Below are 18,372 nucleotides of genomic sequence, written 5' to 3' on the forward strand. Positions count from 1 at the left end.
TTCATTTTTGGGTGAACTATCCCTTTAACTATTTTGAATCATCTGTTGACACCTGTCATGAGTGCAAGAGAATGCCACATTATTGTATATTTCCATTTTTTTTTTTTTTTTAATGTTATAAGACTACTTTTGGCCAGATTTACTGAAAGTTCTGCGAGTGATCTACTTGGATCTGCAAATGTCAGGTGCAAAATCGGTTAAGACGCGTTTTTTTGCGCTACATAATGGCTAAATAATGGCACAAATTCCACTAAATTAACTACCGCAAACCTAGACTTCTATACTATCTCTGATTGTGTTTGACTGAAAGAAGCCATATGCGCATAGGATGGCTTGAGGGTGAATAAGTTATGGCATACTTTTCATTTTTGGGTGAACTATCCCTTTAACTATTTTGAATCATCTGTTGACACCTGTCATGAGTGCAAGAGAATGCCACATTATTGTATATTTCCATTATTTTTTTTTTAAATGTTATAACTTCTGGCCAGATTTACTGAAAGTTCTGCGAGTGATCTACTGGGATCTGCAAATGTCAGGTGCAAAATCGGTTAAGACGTGTTTTTTTGCGCTAAATAATGGCACAAATTCCACTAAATTAACTACCACAAACCTTAGTAAATCATGTTACATGATTCATGATTACTATTGTTTCAAATGGGAATGCAAAAATGATATTTGTTGTAGTTTCTGTTCACCACTATAGAAGTTTACCCAACTATGACAACCCCAGAAAGAACCCCAGAAATGTGAAAAGTGTCTATTAGTTGAAAACCGTTTTTGGTTTTCATGATACATAGAGTAGGTGTTTGTGGAAATACTTTGCTTAGATGAGAAATGCCCTCTCCCTTAAATCTTGCCAAATTCCCTCTAATCATTGTGCAGCCGTGTGTTCTGTGGTATGAATGAGCTCCCCCATAAGACACTAATCTTGCCTTCCATTGGGTAGTCTAGCGCTCTGGCCACCCTAGTGGTCCCAACTGGATGAATGAATTCTAAGGAGTGCACGAAGACCAAATTAGGCAAGATTAGGTACTCTAGTAATCTCCTTTCATGTTGCGGTGAAAGAGTAGTGGGCAAAGTCCAGAAGTCAGTGGGTCGTGCAGGACTGACCATGGCTTTGGTGTGTCGGATTACATTTCAACCAAGATCAAAAACAAAGTGAGGAATATTTGTAGAAGAATGCGGTGGAACAGCAGCCAGGTAAGAGGAAAAAGACCGAAAAGAAGGGCCTCAATGACTTGACTTATACAGAGATAACACACAGGAAGACATTCTTACAGGTGACAGGTTTCTGTCTGATTCCATCTGTTATCATGGATTGTTATCAGTTAGTTTAAAAACGTGACTCTGTGCTCAGTTTACACACATGGAATTTTAAGTTTGGGTGTGTGTGATGTTATGAAACTTCGTACTTCACCTAAAAGAAGTTTTTATCCAGATGTTTTTTTAGCACAGCTGTTTTCATTCTGCGTCCAGAGCTTGACAAAACATCCCCCCAGTTTACAGCTTTAGAAAGTTGAGGTTGTGGAATTTATAGAGCTATTTCATGTACTGTAGCTCATCTTTGGAGCCTTCTTGTGCTTCTCTGAATGAGGCTCTGCTATCAGTTCAGTTACTTGCTCAACAACTTTATGTGTGGTAGAAAAACATAAAAGTTTGTTCATCTTCCTCCAAGACAATAATATCTGACAAATTAACTGAATCATTCAAACTGAGCATCAGATTTAGGGAGTTTTAACATTAAAGATAATTGTGTTTACGATAATAAATAAAACTACTTTTACTACGGTTCAAACTTTTGGGGTCAGTAGAAGTCTCTTATGCTCACCAAGTCTGCATTTATTTGATCAAAAGTACAGTAAAAACTAATATTGTGAAAGATTATTACAATTAAAAACTACTATTTTATAGTGTAATATATTTTAAAATGTTATTTATTTCTGTGATGGCAAAGCTGAATTTTCAGCATCATTACTCCAGTCTTCAGTGTCACATGATCCTTCAGAAATCATTCTAATATGCTGATTTGGTGCTCAAGAAACACTGTTGTGCTGCTTTATATAATTTGTGGAAATAGAATGTTCAGAAGAACAGCATTTATTTGAAATAGAAATCTTATACATAAACATTATAAATGTCTTTACTGTCAACTTTATGCATCCTTACTGAAAAAATCTTACTGACCCCAGTAGTGTATAATTTAATTCAGTTTAAATTAAATAAAAAAATAAAAGACATCTCTTTGCCATATCTCAGACATTAAAATAATCTTTATCTATATAATAAAGTAGTCAACTCAATCTTTACACTCTCTGAAAAATTGTCTAAAATTTATACCTTTAGGGGTACATCAGCTTGTCACTGGGGTAATACCCTTAAAAGTACATCTTTGTATCTTTTTTATTACAAAGGTGCATATTATTACCTATAGAGTAGCAAAATGTACCTTAATTCTACAAAGCTTTAAGGGGTAAATAAGGTACAAAGATGTCATTTTAAGGGTATTGTCCCAGTGACAAGCTGATGCACCCCTAAACAAATTTACTTTTTTTTTTTTTTTCTGAGATAGTAGTTATGTTTAACTGAGCCAAACTGATTCTGCTTGCATAAACCTCTGTTTTGCTCAGACCAAAGAAGGGTCATCATGAGATATAATAGATACACTGTTGTGTTTCTTAAATGTAAGTGGCAATAACATGTGCCACTAGCATGCTAGCATATTGTTGCTAACATCCCATGCAGCCAACCATGTGTCACCTCAAGATTAAGCAACAGCAGCTCCTGTTTCACACAGTTCATATCATTAAGCTGGACATTTACCACCACCGTTCCTAGATCGAATAAAAATATGTAATGAAGAGCTCCATGTTAGAAGCACTTCTAACCACATCTAACCTTCTGTAATTTCACCTCTGAGAGCTCAGAGCAACTGGCCCTACCCAAAAAATTCCTTTACATAACCTTCATGGAGAGGTTTAACACCAGGGAATTGCCCTCCCAGACAGTGTCCCCGGTTTACAGCTTGTGTGTTTAAATTGTAGTCCTGTATTCTTCACTTACATTGCCTATAAACTTTTAGTTGCTCCATCATGTTCTTTAATCTTTCAGTTAAATAATACAAGCAACTGATATTGAATAATTTGGAAGCTGAAGTGTAAATGCTTTCACCCACTAATCCTGAGGCTTTGTTTTCATTCAGGAATGTGGTCGGTGAATTATGGCTAATATTTTCCATTAGTATACAGGCATTGGAACTTAGTTTTGTTGATATGCATGCTTGCTCAAATATGAGATAATATGTTGCTTTGTTAACACTTAAATCATTTTTCTTCATCACTGCACATTTATCGCACATTTTATCAAATGTCAGGTGCTTTTTGTACTAAATCACTCAAAGACAGTCTGGCTTTGAAGTGAAAGAATGAGGCCAGGCCAGTCAGACATCACCCCCGCTCTGAACCTCCACCAGCAGTTGCCTGTGTGATTCGTTGAACCTCTAGAGGCTCTTTCTGGCCCCTGTTTGCCCCGTACATGCCTAGATTTAAACCCCACAGTTACATAACTATCCATGACTGTAGAAATCTAAAACATAGCTTGCTGAGCCTGAAAACTTTGGCTTGATTTTATTTCTAATGTGTAATGGTAACAGTAAAAACACTGTACTTTCCGCTGGAATAGTAAGTCATGAGGCATGATATTGCTACATGATTTTGTGTTTAATACTCTGTGAGTTGAAAATGCAAGTGTGTGAGTGAGAAAATGCAAGTCATTGCATTCTTACAGTTCTTTTATCTGTCAAAATATATTTCCACTACCATAAGTTTGGAGTCAGTGTGATTTTTTTATGTTTTTGAAGTCTCTCATGGTGACCAATTCTTCATTTATTTGATCAAAAATTGAGAAATATTACTGTTTTCTATTCAAATATATTTAAAATTGTAACATTTTCAGCAGCTAGTGCCCCAGTTTCAGTGTAACATGGTCCTCTAGAAATCATTCTAATATGCTGATTTGGTGCTCAAGAAACATTTATTATTTTCAATGTTGTTGTTTTTTAAATGAATTGAAGTTCAAAAAAGTAGCATATATTTTTGAAAATGAAATTTTGGTTACATTATAAATGTCTTTGCTGTCACTTTTGATTAATTTAATGCACCCTTGCTGATTATATTATATCATATCATTTTTACAGGTGCAGACCCATCTTGAGAACCCCACAGACTACCACATTCGACAGTCTCAACGGCAGCAAGTCAAGGAGTACCTGTCTACCACATATGCCACCAAGCAGACTGTACACGCTGTCACAAGCTTGGTACAGCCCTCTCCACCCACCATGGCCCAGGGTCAGACAGGAACCGTTCCTCCAGCCATGCCCTCTCCTTGCATGCGCACTGAGCAGCTCATGAACTCCGCTGGGAACAGTGCGCCCAACAGTCCCATGGCCATGCTCAACATCGGCTCCAGCCATGAGAACGAGGTAATTCAGCGTTTCTTAGTTTTAATACTGTTATGGTCGGAAGCATGTCTAGGCATGTTTGAATTAAAGACTTTTCCCATAACATGTCTTCCAATTAATCAGTGATTCATTTTGATGTCACAACATGTTTAATTTACAGTTTGTATATCTGTTTCAGTTTTATATTTAGCACCATAGTTCCTCTTTCTGTTCACAGAAACCTAAAGTTCAGTAAATGACAAAGTCTTGCTCATCTTTCGTACGCTATGCCCTTTATGATTTTCTTCATTTTTCACCCCTTGTGGGTGTTGTTTACCCTGGTGCACATAAAGGTCAGAGTGTTAACTAACTTAACTCCATTTTCATTGGAGTTTAAGTGGCCAATTATGGCCGTGGAGGTATAATTACAGATTAAAGAGTGACAGGGAACCCAGGGCAGGACGGCCCTTTGGAACGGAGCAGACTTTGGTCCTTCCTTCCTTCCTCTGCTCCCAATGCCACCAAATCCTATGGGATACTAAGTGAATGTTTGCTTGTGGCACACTAACAATCTTTGTGAGCTAAACTACAGAGGGATTATGTCTGTACGGCTGTTTAGAGGAATACATCTTTCATCTGTAATTTCTCATGATATTATATTTAGATATTTACTAAGTACGGTTATTTTGGAGAATTTATAGCAAAAAAATCTTAAATAATCAAGAGAACGCGTACATAATTTGTAGAATGCAAATGCACAAGGTGTCTAAATTCTCCTTATTTGTGTTTTTGACAAGATGGATGAGGTTATTGATGACATCATCAGCCTGCAGTCCAGTTATGATGACATCCAGGCTTATATTGACCCTGTGGTCCAGATGCCAAACACAGTAAGTAAAGACTTCACTCAGTTCAGGCCTTTTAGTCGTTGACATTGCCGCCTGTGACTAATACAGATCGCTGAATCCCAGAAGGTAAGTGGAAAATTGAGTGAATAATTCCTGTTTATGATGCACAGTCTGCGTCTTATTGCCTCTGAATAGGTCTATTTTTGAAACCCCCACAACCTCGTTCTTTGACAATGGAGGAATTATGCTGGATCCATTTGTTGTGCTGCTTTTTATCAGGGTTATAGGGATGAAAAGCATCTTTGTCTGATTACCAAAAGTCACGTCTAATTATAGCAAAGCTAAAGTGATGCAACTGTTTTTTTCTCATGCAGCCTCAAAACAACTTATTATTTTCTGTTTAGACTCATCGAGAACTTTGCCTGCTGAATTTTTTTGTGCTCGATGTATTGGATAATCGATATTAGGACCTTGCCAGCTTCCTTTGGCATGTCTTGGGGGAAATGTTTTAAGTATTTGAAGTGTTTAATTAACTTAAAATTGTGGCCTGATTTACTCAAGAGAAGACATTGCGTTGGAAATCAGGAAAGTGGGAGCACTGTGCTTTGTATTTAAAGTAACTGCCCAACATTAACAATTAAGCCGCTCTCAGTTAGAGTTCAACTTGTTTACAAGGCATTTCGTGAAGGTGGGGAAGCAGGGGGGAGGTTTGGGAGAGAGAGGGCTGGGGAGGGGAGGGGAGGCTGAAAGTCCAGATAGGGGAAAGTTCAGTGTTTAGTGGTTAGGAGAAAGTAGAAGAGAGAAGGTCCCTGGGCAGCTCAAGTTAGTCTCTCCGGAGAGGTCGAGGGCGAACGACAAGTGTGTGCAGCTATGAGAGATTCAGAGGCCAATATGAAAGACACAAATAAAACTTATGCTATTGTGGAGGTTATCGATGGAGAGAAGATTCAGCTGGTAAGGCCGTCTTTTTCCCATCACTCTCCTTTCTCCAGGCCGATATTGGGTAGGAAGCAGGGGGTGGGGTTGTTTAGTCTTGCAGCTATTTGTTTCTGCGTGTCTTATTCCTGGAAACTAGAGGGACTAGAAAGAAAAAAGCAAATGGACACCGGTAACCTTGTCACACACATTTAGCCCTACACTTATAGCATGTTGTGCTCATATCTGTAAATGGCTCATTGTTTATGGCTGTTGTTTAGGTAGACCTGCAGGGGAGCAACTGAGTACAACCGTTTCAACTGTTAAAGGGATAGTTCACACATAAATTAAAATTTCCTCATGGTGTTCCAAACCTGTCCCCACAGTGGAAGTCCACAACAACATTGAACCCCACTGATTTTAATTGTATGGACAAAAATTTCAGAATATGTGTTCCACAGAAGGAGAAAAAAGTAATACAGGTTTGGAACGACATAAGAGTGAATACATGATGACAGAATTAATAATATATAATATTATATTCTATTATATTATTAACATTAATTTATTTTTACAGTATCGAGTGAATGCGTCTGATTGATTTTCCTATTGATCAGTGTTCTAGAGATCTATTTTCCATTGTAATGCTTGATCTTTGGTACCAGACTCTCTGACTTGGTCTCCTGCATACAGGAATCAGCAGGCATAAGGAAGTGCAGAAACATATATTTACCTGAATAAGTCCAGTATCTTGCCATTTTCCCCTACCATTCTTTCCATATGCAAAGGTTTTCCTTGATAAATTATATTATATTACACTTATCCACAGAACATTTAAATCAATAATCCTGGTGGATTTGTAACATGGCCATTTAAAAAAGCAAACAGTGGCAAATAGTCTCAGATTTTATGAGGAACATCGGCCACTTTACTCAATATTTTGTGTGCAAACTATATTTTTCTGTGGGGCATTAGGGGTTTTAAAGGTCAGAAAATACATGGGGGTGAAGAGGTGGGGTTTTGACTCTTAATGCGGCTGCAAAGGCCGCCTCTGACCCCGCTGATCATGTCCCTCCTTTGATCACTGTTTCTTTGATCAGTGATTAAAAGCCTCTCAGAATAGAATTTCCAAAACCAGTAGGACGTCAAACACTTTGCATTGTGCATAGTCTGCATGCACATATTTCGAATCATCGCCATTGTTTGTCAGGAAGCAGAGTTCATAAGTTCACACTCTCTCTTATACACTTTTCTCTTAGTTTCTGTTGTCTCAGTATGTCACTGAGGTATGCTTCGCTGAATTATTAATCATAAGAATTAACCAGAAGTTGCTGCTTCACATAACGGGCTCAATTCTAAACTCTCTTTGCTGACTTTTTACTGTTGATTTGTGTTTGTTTGGCTTCGTGCTTCACAGTAGCCTCTGTGATAAGGTATCTGAGCTGATTTATCTGTTACGGCTCATTAGGAGCTCATAGCCGGCTTGCTTACAATTATACTGAGGCACTAAGATGGAATAAAAGATACAACTGGTGTAAAATCATAAACACCCAGATAAGAAAGAACATAGTCAATCATTTCTCTCACCTAGAAGCAATAGCTGAGTGTGATATTTTTTGTTTTATCTTCATTATCTCAAGTGTTTATGGCTTTGCTCTAGAGATAAGTTGAGTGTTTATTGGGTTTCTAGTGATTGTGATGATTTACCAGGGTTACGCTGAATATAGCTTCATAAAATGCCATTTGCAAGACAAACTAGTTGTATCTTCTCCAGTAAGGAAAGCATAGATTGCAGCAAGGACATGCAGTAGTCTTCAAATACTGAGGAATATGTTTGTCAACTGTACTCATAATTTAGTTTAATTGTTACTAAAGATTTTAAATAACGCTATTGTCATCAAACTCACCAAGACTGACATATAACTCTTTGTGCACTGTAGCTCCCGCTGTCCAGCAGCCATTTGGATGTGTACACGGGGCCAGGTATGTCTGGATCAGCTATCGCCATGACCAGCAACTCCTGCCCTGCAAATCTTGCCATAAAGAGAGAACTGTCAGGTACATTCTCTAAAAATGTACAAAACAAAGTACTGCTGCACACACAGAAGACACCACATACAATTCCAGCTATGGCTTCAAAATCAAAAGCTTTTCTTTATTAGCACAACTTCCCAGATTTTAGACTATTTTACAATAGTGGTAAACTAATACACCATGTGAAATAAAACAAATGAAAGAATGGGAATTATGTACCAAAATAAAATAAAAATAAAAGTTTTTCAACCAACTTCTCAACAATTTGAGAAGCCTTATTATGTTTCCCTATTTGGTCAAACACAACTATTTTATAATATATATATATATATATATATATATATATATATTGTGTGTGTGTGTGTGTGATTTGATTTATCTACAAAATTGATCTGACATAAAAAAACACACATTTAGTCGAGAGTGTCTAAACATTTGACTGATAGTATATAGTAGGTTATACCCTTAAAAAGAGTGTACGTAAGTGATCTGAATGACATGAATTATGGGAAGCAAACATGACATCATTGTCACAAGATGATTGATGAGAATGTTAGATCATACTCAAAATTTCTTGTGTTGTTTATGTTTTATGTCTTGAGAAACCCGAGGCAAAGTTTTTAACCTATCTTATAATGTGTTGACATACTAACCTAAAAAAAAATTAAAATAAAATAAAATTGAGCAAAGCCTAAAAGAAACTGCAAAGTTATTACAAAGCCTCATAAATCCAGTTCAGACAGCATTTGCATGTATAGCAAAACATGTCGATTGACGGCATTGCCTTTTGTTTTTGGCAAGATGCTGAAGCTCGGGCAATGGCTAAAGAGAGGCAGAAGAAAGACAACCACAACCTGAGTGAGTATGCGCTTTTCCCCTCTCATTTCTTTCAGTTTACAACCCCTCAGTTTAAAGTACACTATCTCCGCTAGTGCCCTGTCATTGACACCCCGTCACCACCACCTCCGGGCAAATTTAGCTGACAGCGCACTATACTTTGGTCTATCGTTAACTTGGACAGATCCTGCTGCCGTGGCATTAAAATGTAATTGCCTGTGACATTTCACAAGTATTGGAGTTGTACAATAAGACAGTAATTCTGCAGAGCTTGGCCTGTTCCCAAGCACTATGGTATAAGAGGGTATATATTGCTAGTGCATTATAAACAATTTACACACCAAGGTAGTATTGCTCATTTCCCATCATTAGATTGAGTCAGAAAACAAATAAAAAATGATGACCACATAATGGTCAAGGTCAGGCATCATGCTAAAGAACTGAAAGTCTGTATGAGAAAGAGTGGGGTGGATTCCTCATTCTGTCCTAATACTACAAATTTTTAGTATTGCCATGCTAACAAACATTTTTATTTTTTCCTTTTAGTTGAAAGAAGGAGAAGGTTTAACATCAATGATCGAATTAAGGAGCTGGGCACCATGATTCCCAAAACCAATGATCTGTAAGTTTGTGTTCATCTGAGCATTAAAACAATTATAATTTCATACTGACCAGATGTTAACTTGGGAGACTTGGAGATGAACTGTAGTATTCTTTCATTAATAAGTACTTGACCTGGAACCTCTTGTGTTCAGGGATGTGCGCTGGAATAAAGGCACTATTCTGAGGGCCTCTGTGGAGTATATTAAACGAATGCAGAAGGACATCCAGAGAACCAGAGAGGTGGAGAACAACTTCAGGAGGATGGAGATGGCCAACAAACAGCTGTGGCTTCGCATTCAGGTGAACATTCATTCAGGACTTATGTGACACATGGAAAATAAATTGGCTTAGCAACAAGATAAACATTAAACCGTATTAAACCATATCAGTTCCTTGTTCTTCCTATTTTGTTTTCTCACTAATGCTCACAACCGTTTAATAGTTTGGGGTCTGTAGATTTTTATTTTTAAAGAAATTATAAAAAATGTATGTATAATGTTACAAAAGATTTCTATTTCAAATAAATACTGTTCTTTTGAACTTTGTTCATCAAAAATTTCTGAAAAAAAATGTATCACATTTTCCACAAAAATTTTAAACAGCACAACTGTTTTCAACATTGATAATAATAAGAAATGTTTATTGAGCATTATTAGGGATGCACAATATTAAAAATTCAGGGTGTTTTGTCGATCATTACTTTTATATTAAGAACAATAAAAAATAATAATTAATAATTGTTTAAAAAAAATTATATTTGTCTTTTTACAGTAAATTTAGGCATCATAACATTATAATGTAAATATTGAAAAATTGATAACTTTAAAATAATTGATAAATTTGATAAAGAGAACGTTTAACAGCGTTATTTAATTATTAGTGATTACAATGATTAATTTTAAATGAGCAACAAATGACAACAAGTAATCTGAATGTAAAAACAGGAAATGGACATGAAAAAGTGTACTACATATATATATATATATATATATATATATATATATATATATATATATATATATATATATATATATATATATATATATATATAAATACATACATGTATATATTTTTTTATAAAATATTTTGTGCAGTTGCATTAAACACTTGCACCCGTAATATTGGAAATGCAGTTTAAAAAAAAAAAAAAATATATATATATATATATATATATATATATATATATATATATATATATATATATATATATTTACTTTGGTTAATCAATTTGAACAGATTTAGTTTTTTTTTTTTTTCTTTTTTTTTTATTTTCATGAAGGTGTTTTGCTTTGCAGAGATATTATTCAGCATGCCAAAGTGTATTTCTGCTGAGGTGTTATAAACTTCCCTCCTTTGCTCTCCCTCAACTAAAACTAAAACCATTTTGTTACTTGAAATAAAATATACATTAACTAAATTAAATTAAAAAAAAAAAAACTTACACTTATTTTATTTCAGCTAGTTTCCAAGGCAACATTTCTATTTTTTTATTTAATTTAATTAGTTTATTTAGCTTGATGTAGTAAAATAACTAAAACTGAAATAAAAATTAATTAAAAACTATATAGACATATTAAAAAAATAACAAAATTACTAAAACTTTAACAAAAATTACAATGAAAATGGAAAATATAAAAATAAAAACTAATTCAAACTATTAATAAAACTCAATATATAGTAAAATAATAGTATCTCGATACTAAAATAACACTGAACTATACAAATAAAAAAATATATATTATATTATATATATATATATATATATATATATATATATATATATATATATATATATATATATAGACACATAACTTTGAGAGATGTTAAACTAATCATGTTATTGTGATTGTGATCTTATTGTGCTATTTCTTCAGGAGCTTGAAAGGCAGGCCCAAATGCACGGCCTCCCCAGCAGCTCTCCATCCGGCCTGAACAACACTGACGTTCTAAACCCCTTCGTCAAGCAGGAGAACAGCCCTGAAGAGAACCACCTGCCGCATCAGCCCCATCTCCCTCCTCACTACCCCCAGCATCAGCAGCACATGGGTCAGCAGCAGTCCCTGCCCCACCCTCAACTCCACCAGCACCAGCACCTCCACCCCCAGCCCCCACTGCAGTACCCAGCAGTGGGCAGCTCCCAGCACTTTGACTATGCCCAGTCGCTGGACTTGTGCGACGGCGGCATCCCGGGATATCAGGATGGCATGGGGGACCTCAGCTCATTGGGCGGAGGTGTCGCACCTATGGGAAAGAAGAGCGAGCTAGGATTCTTGCTGATGGAAGAGGCCCTGTCGCCGCTGGGAGGAGACCCGCTGCTGTCCGCCATGTCCCCCGAGGCTTCTGTTGACAGCAGCCGCCGTAGCAGCTTCAGCATTGAGGACTCAGACATACTGTGACCTGGACAGCCTTGGGTGTCACTGCACCACATTCATATGATGCGACATGTACACACACACAGATATCGCATTTAGTCTGGCACACTGTTAACGGGGAAAGGTACGATTTTGCCACCGTGAAATTAAAGTTTAGCTACTTTTTTATTTTTTTTAATCTGACATGCAACATTTTTGCTCCGGAATTGTCACAGAAATGAAAATATGCACATGTTGATACATGCAATATAGACTAACTAAACAGAGAGAACTGATATGCTTGAATTCTGTCACCCAGAATTGGCCTATATTGAAACTTTTGTACAAAGATATGTACTCAGATACATATAGATTGCCTTGAAGGCTGTGAAAAAGTGCTGTTTTACACTCCGTGCCATATAACAGTATATCTTTTAAAAAAGTCTAAAAAAATTTAAATATGCCTTTTAGATATACATATTCGCCCTAGAATTGTAACAGTCCAAACCACACACTCACATTCTCTATCTTTAGAATTACATATTTTTAGCTTTGACATGCGTCAATCTTTTCCCACATGTGAGACTCTCACACACACTTAATGTCCTCTAAATCCAGACAGAAATGATTATTTGAGCATTTTAATTATTATTATTATTTATTTTGAATTATACCACCACACCTGAGCTCTTAAACACAGTGCCTTCTGTATCAGAGCAATATGCAAGGGCAGCTTATCCTCAGACAGTTTATCAAAAAGCAGGAAGGACAGGGTTCCCACAGCCACGGAAAACCCGGAAATATCAAGAAATTGTGATTTCTAAATTTAGATTAATATATTAATACAATCTTGAGACTTTGAGTGAATTTGATTTTGTTATTCGGTTAAACGAGTTAGCCAAACGGATTCACAAAAACAGTCTGAATGATTCATTTGTGAATCAGACAGAATTTGAATGATTCTTAAAAGTCCTTTTCCACCAATCGCAAACAGGTTCACAAAAGAGACTGAATGATTCATTAGCGAATCAGTCTGAATCTGAATGACTGTAAAAAGTTACACAAACTTAAAAGGTCCTGGAAAATTCATTGGTTAAAGTGTGTGGGAACTCTGGAAAGGCTCTGTAATGTCCATGCAGAGAAATGCAAGACGAAAAAAGAGAACGGCAGCATGTTTTCATTGATCAGGACAGGTCGTACTCTGGTGTGACTCTCCACCAATATGGAGAGACTTGGAAATAAAGCAGGGGTGTCCAATTCTGTCCAGTCACACACCTCTGCCTCAACACACCTGCCTGAAAGCTTCTAGTATGCCTGGTAAGACCTTGATTTTCAGGTCTGTTTAATTGAGGTTGGAGCTAAACTCTGCAGGACAGTAGCCCTCCAGGAGCAAGATTGGACACCCCTGTAATAAAGGTATCAAAAGAAACCTTCCATATTGCCTTTTAGCATTAGTTTTACACAGCTTTATATATGTATATATATATAATATATATAGCTACTTTTGTCATTGTTGAGGACGAAACAATGACACCAGGCTTCTGTTTGCATAACAGACCAGACCAGGTGCTAGTGTGACAGTACGTTCAGTGGACAGTGCAGCAGAATACAACATAAATGAACTAGTTAGTCCTGTTGCCACACACTCCTACTAAAGTGCCTTAAAGCCAAGGCCAGATTCTTCAAGAAGCACACACTCAAATGCCCTCTTGTATTGGCATGCTGTAAAATAAAGCCAACAGCTGTGAGCGCCGTTTGTCCAACTGAAGTTCATACAGCCCAAGGTGCCTTTCAGGGAACCTGGATCAACATGAAATTTGATCCAGCTTTTGAGCTGTACACTGAAGGAAGTTTAATATATAGAAAAGGTACATGTATTATTATAGGTTTTTTTTTTTTTTTCCCAAAGCACTGGAAAAACTATTTTAATTTTATTGATATTATAAAGATTTTATGAAGTGAGTTTTATTTCAAATGTTTTATGCCACTAAGCCATTTAAATGTAATTTATCTGTCCTTTTTTTATTTTATTTTTTTCTATATCACTGCCGAGCCATTGAAATATAAAAATATTTCTGCCATTATATTATACAAATGGCAAGTGCAGAGCCATATTATATTTTTTTTTTCTTTTTTTTTTGTGTGTGTACAGAATCGTTAAAACATATTAGGCTTTTAAGAGATTTAAAGAACAATGTGTAATGTTGTTTTTATATTGATTTTATTCCTTTTTTAAGAAAAAGACAGTTGAGGAAAAGTGATACTGTTGAGTAGTGATTCATTGTTTTCATTCAATTTTAATTCAAACTTTGAGAATGTGAATTTTATGTATTGTACAGATAAACTACGGTGGCTTGTAAACTGCCTGTGTTGAACATGAGCTTTAATAGAATCTATGCGCTGTCCTCAGAAACAGTATGATGCACCTCCAGTGTCTTATTAACCACCTCTCCCTGTTTTACTGCTTTATTGTTTTAAAGGTACAGTTCATAGGTGCTGAAATGGCACCGTTCAAACCTCATGAATTAGTATTGAAAATACTGGAGAGACACTTTTTGTGATAGTGTATTTTCTGCATTATTGCAGGTGTATGACTAACTGCCTGAATCATACACCGAATTCAGCCAAGTTTAAACCAGCCAACAACTCTTATTGTGAGCTGGTTACTCTATGCAAATCTTTGACTTGGTTAGCTATAATAGGCGTAGCGTAGCAAAATAAGCAAGGGCATTTTGGATAGCATAGCAGGAAGGGGCTTCTAATTTTGCTTGTGTGACTTTTTTTTTTTTTTTTTTTAGCCATGCACCAAGAATGAAAAGGTTTGCCATTTAAGAATGAAGATAAATCACTTGAAGTAAAGAGCGTGCTTTGGTAAAATATCTTGATGATTAAAAAAAAGAAAGAAAAAAAAAAAAAAACACTTTGGCATTTCATTATACAGCATGCTGAAAGACAATACAAGCAGAATGTGTCTCAAGTTTTTTACCAAAACCCTCTGAAGGCCTTGAGAATGTTTCAGTACTGTGGATGTGTCATGTTTATGGGATTTGCTTTTCATAATTCTCTGGAAGTAAATGACACCTCACATTAAATATATTTAAGTTGATGGTATATCTACTGGCTTGTGTGTTTTGTTCACTTAATAATGGGCTGTGTCTGAAATTGCATTCTCTCTTGAGTAGGTAGCTACTTATTTTTAATAAGTAATTACTTGAATTATACTTGGCATCACTATGAATGTGTGTAGTACGAATGTAATGCGGTGTTCTGATGATTTTTGCTACCTCCCATTAAAACAGTAGGGAGCACGACAACGAAAAATCAGATTATGCTTCCAGCACGATATTAATGTGGTTTGAGACTTAACATCTACACCTTCCCTAAACCTACTCTTACTACAATACAAATACAGTGTTACTAGCAAACTTTGTGTAGCAAACACGTGACCACATACTGTTTATATGAAGTATCTATGTGATTTCGGATGCAGCCATGTTTTTTGAAGGTGGTCGGGATGTGAACGTTTCTCGACAGTGCCATTAGAGGGCGCTCTACACCAGCATACTGAATTCAAATAGAGGTAATTGTCTTTAACTATGTGAGGAATGGAATATATTTAGTCAGTTAAATGCTGAATGAATTTGGAGCAGTGTATATTGTATACTGCATATTAAATTTAACGCATTATAATAAAAATTTCAATCAGTAGTATGATGCATTGTCACTTGATCTCATTACACTGCATGTTTAATTAACATAGTTATTTAGTAATTATTTATTACTATTTTATTATAAAAAGTTATTTTAAATATACAGATTATTTCAAATTTCAACTTCTGGTTGTTTAATCAAATCAGTTGGGAAAGAGATTTTGAATTGCACTGTGTTCCTGCTGTATGATTTAGCAAATGAACAGTGTTATTTTAGTATTATATATTTATTATTATACGATTTATCACTATTTGAGTTGGATTTTGTTGTATATTTGTAGATATTTTATAATTTTATTTATTTTAATTTTATTTTAAGTTAAGTTTTAGTAATTTTGTGTGCTTTTAAATATTTTTTGTTTTATAAATATTAAAATACGGCTCCAATTATTTTTTATTTCAGCTTTATTTCTATTACCGAAAACCATTTTTAATGGTTTTAGCTAACAGTAACACTGCTAGGTAATTATTACATGCATAGACCATGCATTCTGTATACTACAGAAACTGTAGTAAAGTAAAATGGTAGTATACTATCCTGAATGTTTTATCTTTTTTATTTTTAAAAAGCATCCATATATAGTAATTAAGTAAAATATCTCTGCTGAGAGGAAACATGCACAAAAATGGAGGAATACCTAACTACCCTGGGAAACATTTTTGAGGTTTTAAACAAAATTAGCTAACGCCATATAGCCTAATAGTGAAAACGGGAAATGGTTTTTCATCAGAGATGAGCTGACCTCTACAACAACAATATTATTACCTTGTATTATATCTGATTTCTTATATCAATGACATGAACAGCAGCTTGATGTCTTTAGCACTATACTTATTTGGTTTGGCACAAATTGCTAATGTTTCAAGGGTATAAACAGATTAAATGTGGACATGGACTCATTATTTAACTCAGGCATCAATCTTGACTAATCTGCCATAACCACTTAATTTTCCCATACACTCGTGAATCAAGAGATTATCTTCAGTGGGAAGTATGACTAAAGCAGTCGCGCGGGTGGGAAAAACGCTGTAACCTCTAGGGGGCACCAGAGATCTGTGAAACTCCCTCAGCGCAACCTCATTTATTTCCTGTAACAATTACAGAAACAGCACTGCAATGCAATTAACCTATTTTTAAATACCATTTTATTAGGGCAGTTTATCCCAGATAAAGAGAGGCTTAAAATAGGACGAGGTGAGGAATAATTAGCTTGCAGTCATCTTGCCACCTCACGCATATGCAACGTTCTGGTCGAGAACTGTGTTGCTTCATTAAAATGAGTGAACTGTAAACAGAGATTGAAACGAATTAATCTTCTCTCTTAATGTATGGCGTCAATTAAACTGACCTCTTGATATAGCATCTAAAGAAAACAAACAAGAATTAAGCATGTGGTAAAGATAAACATGACACGGTTCTTGTTTAGGAAAATATAATCACATCCAATTATCACTATGTAGGCCTTGATCTAAACCAGGGTTAGCATGCTAACTGAATACAAATACACACTGTTCACACTCCAAAAGACTTATTTAATGCATTTATAGTTGCTTATTATTAATTTGTGTTCTTATATTACATATTCAATTAATTATTAAATGTATTAAAGGTTACAAAAATGTTTTAATTGCACTACAGGTGGAGGAAATTTTCAAATCAGCTGTTTAAAGGGATAGTTCACCAAAAAATGAAAATTTTGTCATTATTTACTCCCCCTCAAGTTGTTCTAAACCTTTATACATTTCTTTGTTCTGCTGAACACAAAGAGATATTTGGAAGAATGTTTGTAACCATGCAGATCTCACCCCCCATTGACTACCATGGTTGGAAAAAAACACTATGGTAGTCAATGGGAGGCAATCTTCATTGTATATATATATATATTTTTTTTTTTTTTACCTTTACATGTTTTATGTATTGTATCATATTTGATACATCATGCTTTATGGCTCATAATGTAGAGTATGAGTAGCCTATGATATAGTGAGAAAACAGAGTTCGCACTCGAGGAAAAAAAACATTTTTATTCACTCAAAATGAGCAAAAATATGCTATTTGCTGCAGCTGCTGATATTTATATGGCCAAAATATAGGATGAAATTCTGATAGTTTGTCATGTAAATCAATGCGATTTTTATAACAGCAGACTACTTACACAAAATTAATATACTGTAAATGTCTCCCATCAATATGATGCTTTGGTTTATTATCAAAGCTCTGTAGTTTTCATTTTCGGGGGGCAAAACATGGAATGCAATACTATGATGCTTGAGAGATGTACAAACAAATGTTCTGTTGTATTTGGTACTTACATTTTGCCATAATTTTTCTAATATAATCAAGTAAACCTTCAGAGTTGCTTCAGTTCAGTAAATATTCATCTTGAAATATTACTGACAACATAAATGTTATTCTCATTTCATAAAAATCATTAGAGTTTTCACAGCAAGGGCTTTTATACTTGCTAAAAAACTATGAACTATGAATGAGAGAGCAGAAGGCATGCAGTAGATTGTGTGCAACAGGTTTTGATTATTTAGAGGGCCTTAGAAATGAATATATGATAATTTTGGCTTTATGGGCTTAAGCAATGCGAATTAGGTGATAAGAATAAAAACTTGTGGCAAGCAAG

The 18,372-nt window shown here is 35.4% G+C and overlaps 1 protein-coding gene across 3 annotated transcripts in view; it reads left to right on the top strand.

Moving 5' to 3' along the window:
• The window catches only part of tfeb (transcription factor EB), a 40,608-nt gene extending 24,955 nt beyond the window's left edge, over positions 1-15,653 (top strand). For 2 of the 3 annotated variants that reach the window (XM_067388216.1, XM_067388217.1), the window contains exons 4-10: positions 4,196-4,483; positions 5,239-5,331; positions 8,145-8,262; positions 9,040-9,096; positions 9,622-9,697; positions 9,831-9,978; positions 11,553-15,653. In XM_067388216.1, the coding sequence (XP_067244317.1) occupies positions 4,196-4,483; positions 5,239-5,331; positions 8,145-8,262; positions 9,040-9,096; positions 9,622-9,697; positions 9,831-9,978; positions 11,553-12,074 (1,302 nt within the window). In that variant the 3' untranslated portion in view covers positions 12,075-15,653. The remainder of the gene's footprint in view (positions 1-4,195; positions 4,484-5,238; positions 5,332-8,144; positions 8,263-9,039; positions 9,097-9,621; positions 9,698-9,830; positions 9,979-11,552) is intronic. The other variant, XM_067388218.1, reaches the window with a different exon arrangement.
• Positions 15,654-18,372: the final 2,719 nt, after the last annotated feature.

This window comes from Chanodichthys erythropterus, chromosome 6 (genome assembly GCF_024489055.1).
Source record: "Chanodichthys erythropterus isolate Z2021 chromosome 6, ASM2448905v1, whole genome shotgun sequence".
Lineage (NCBI taxonomy): Eukaryota > Metazoa > Chordata > Actinopteri > Cypriniformes > Xenocyprididae > Chanodichthys > Chanodichthys erythropterus.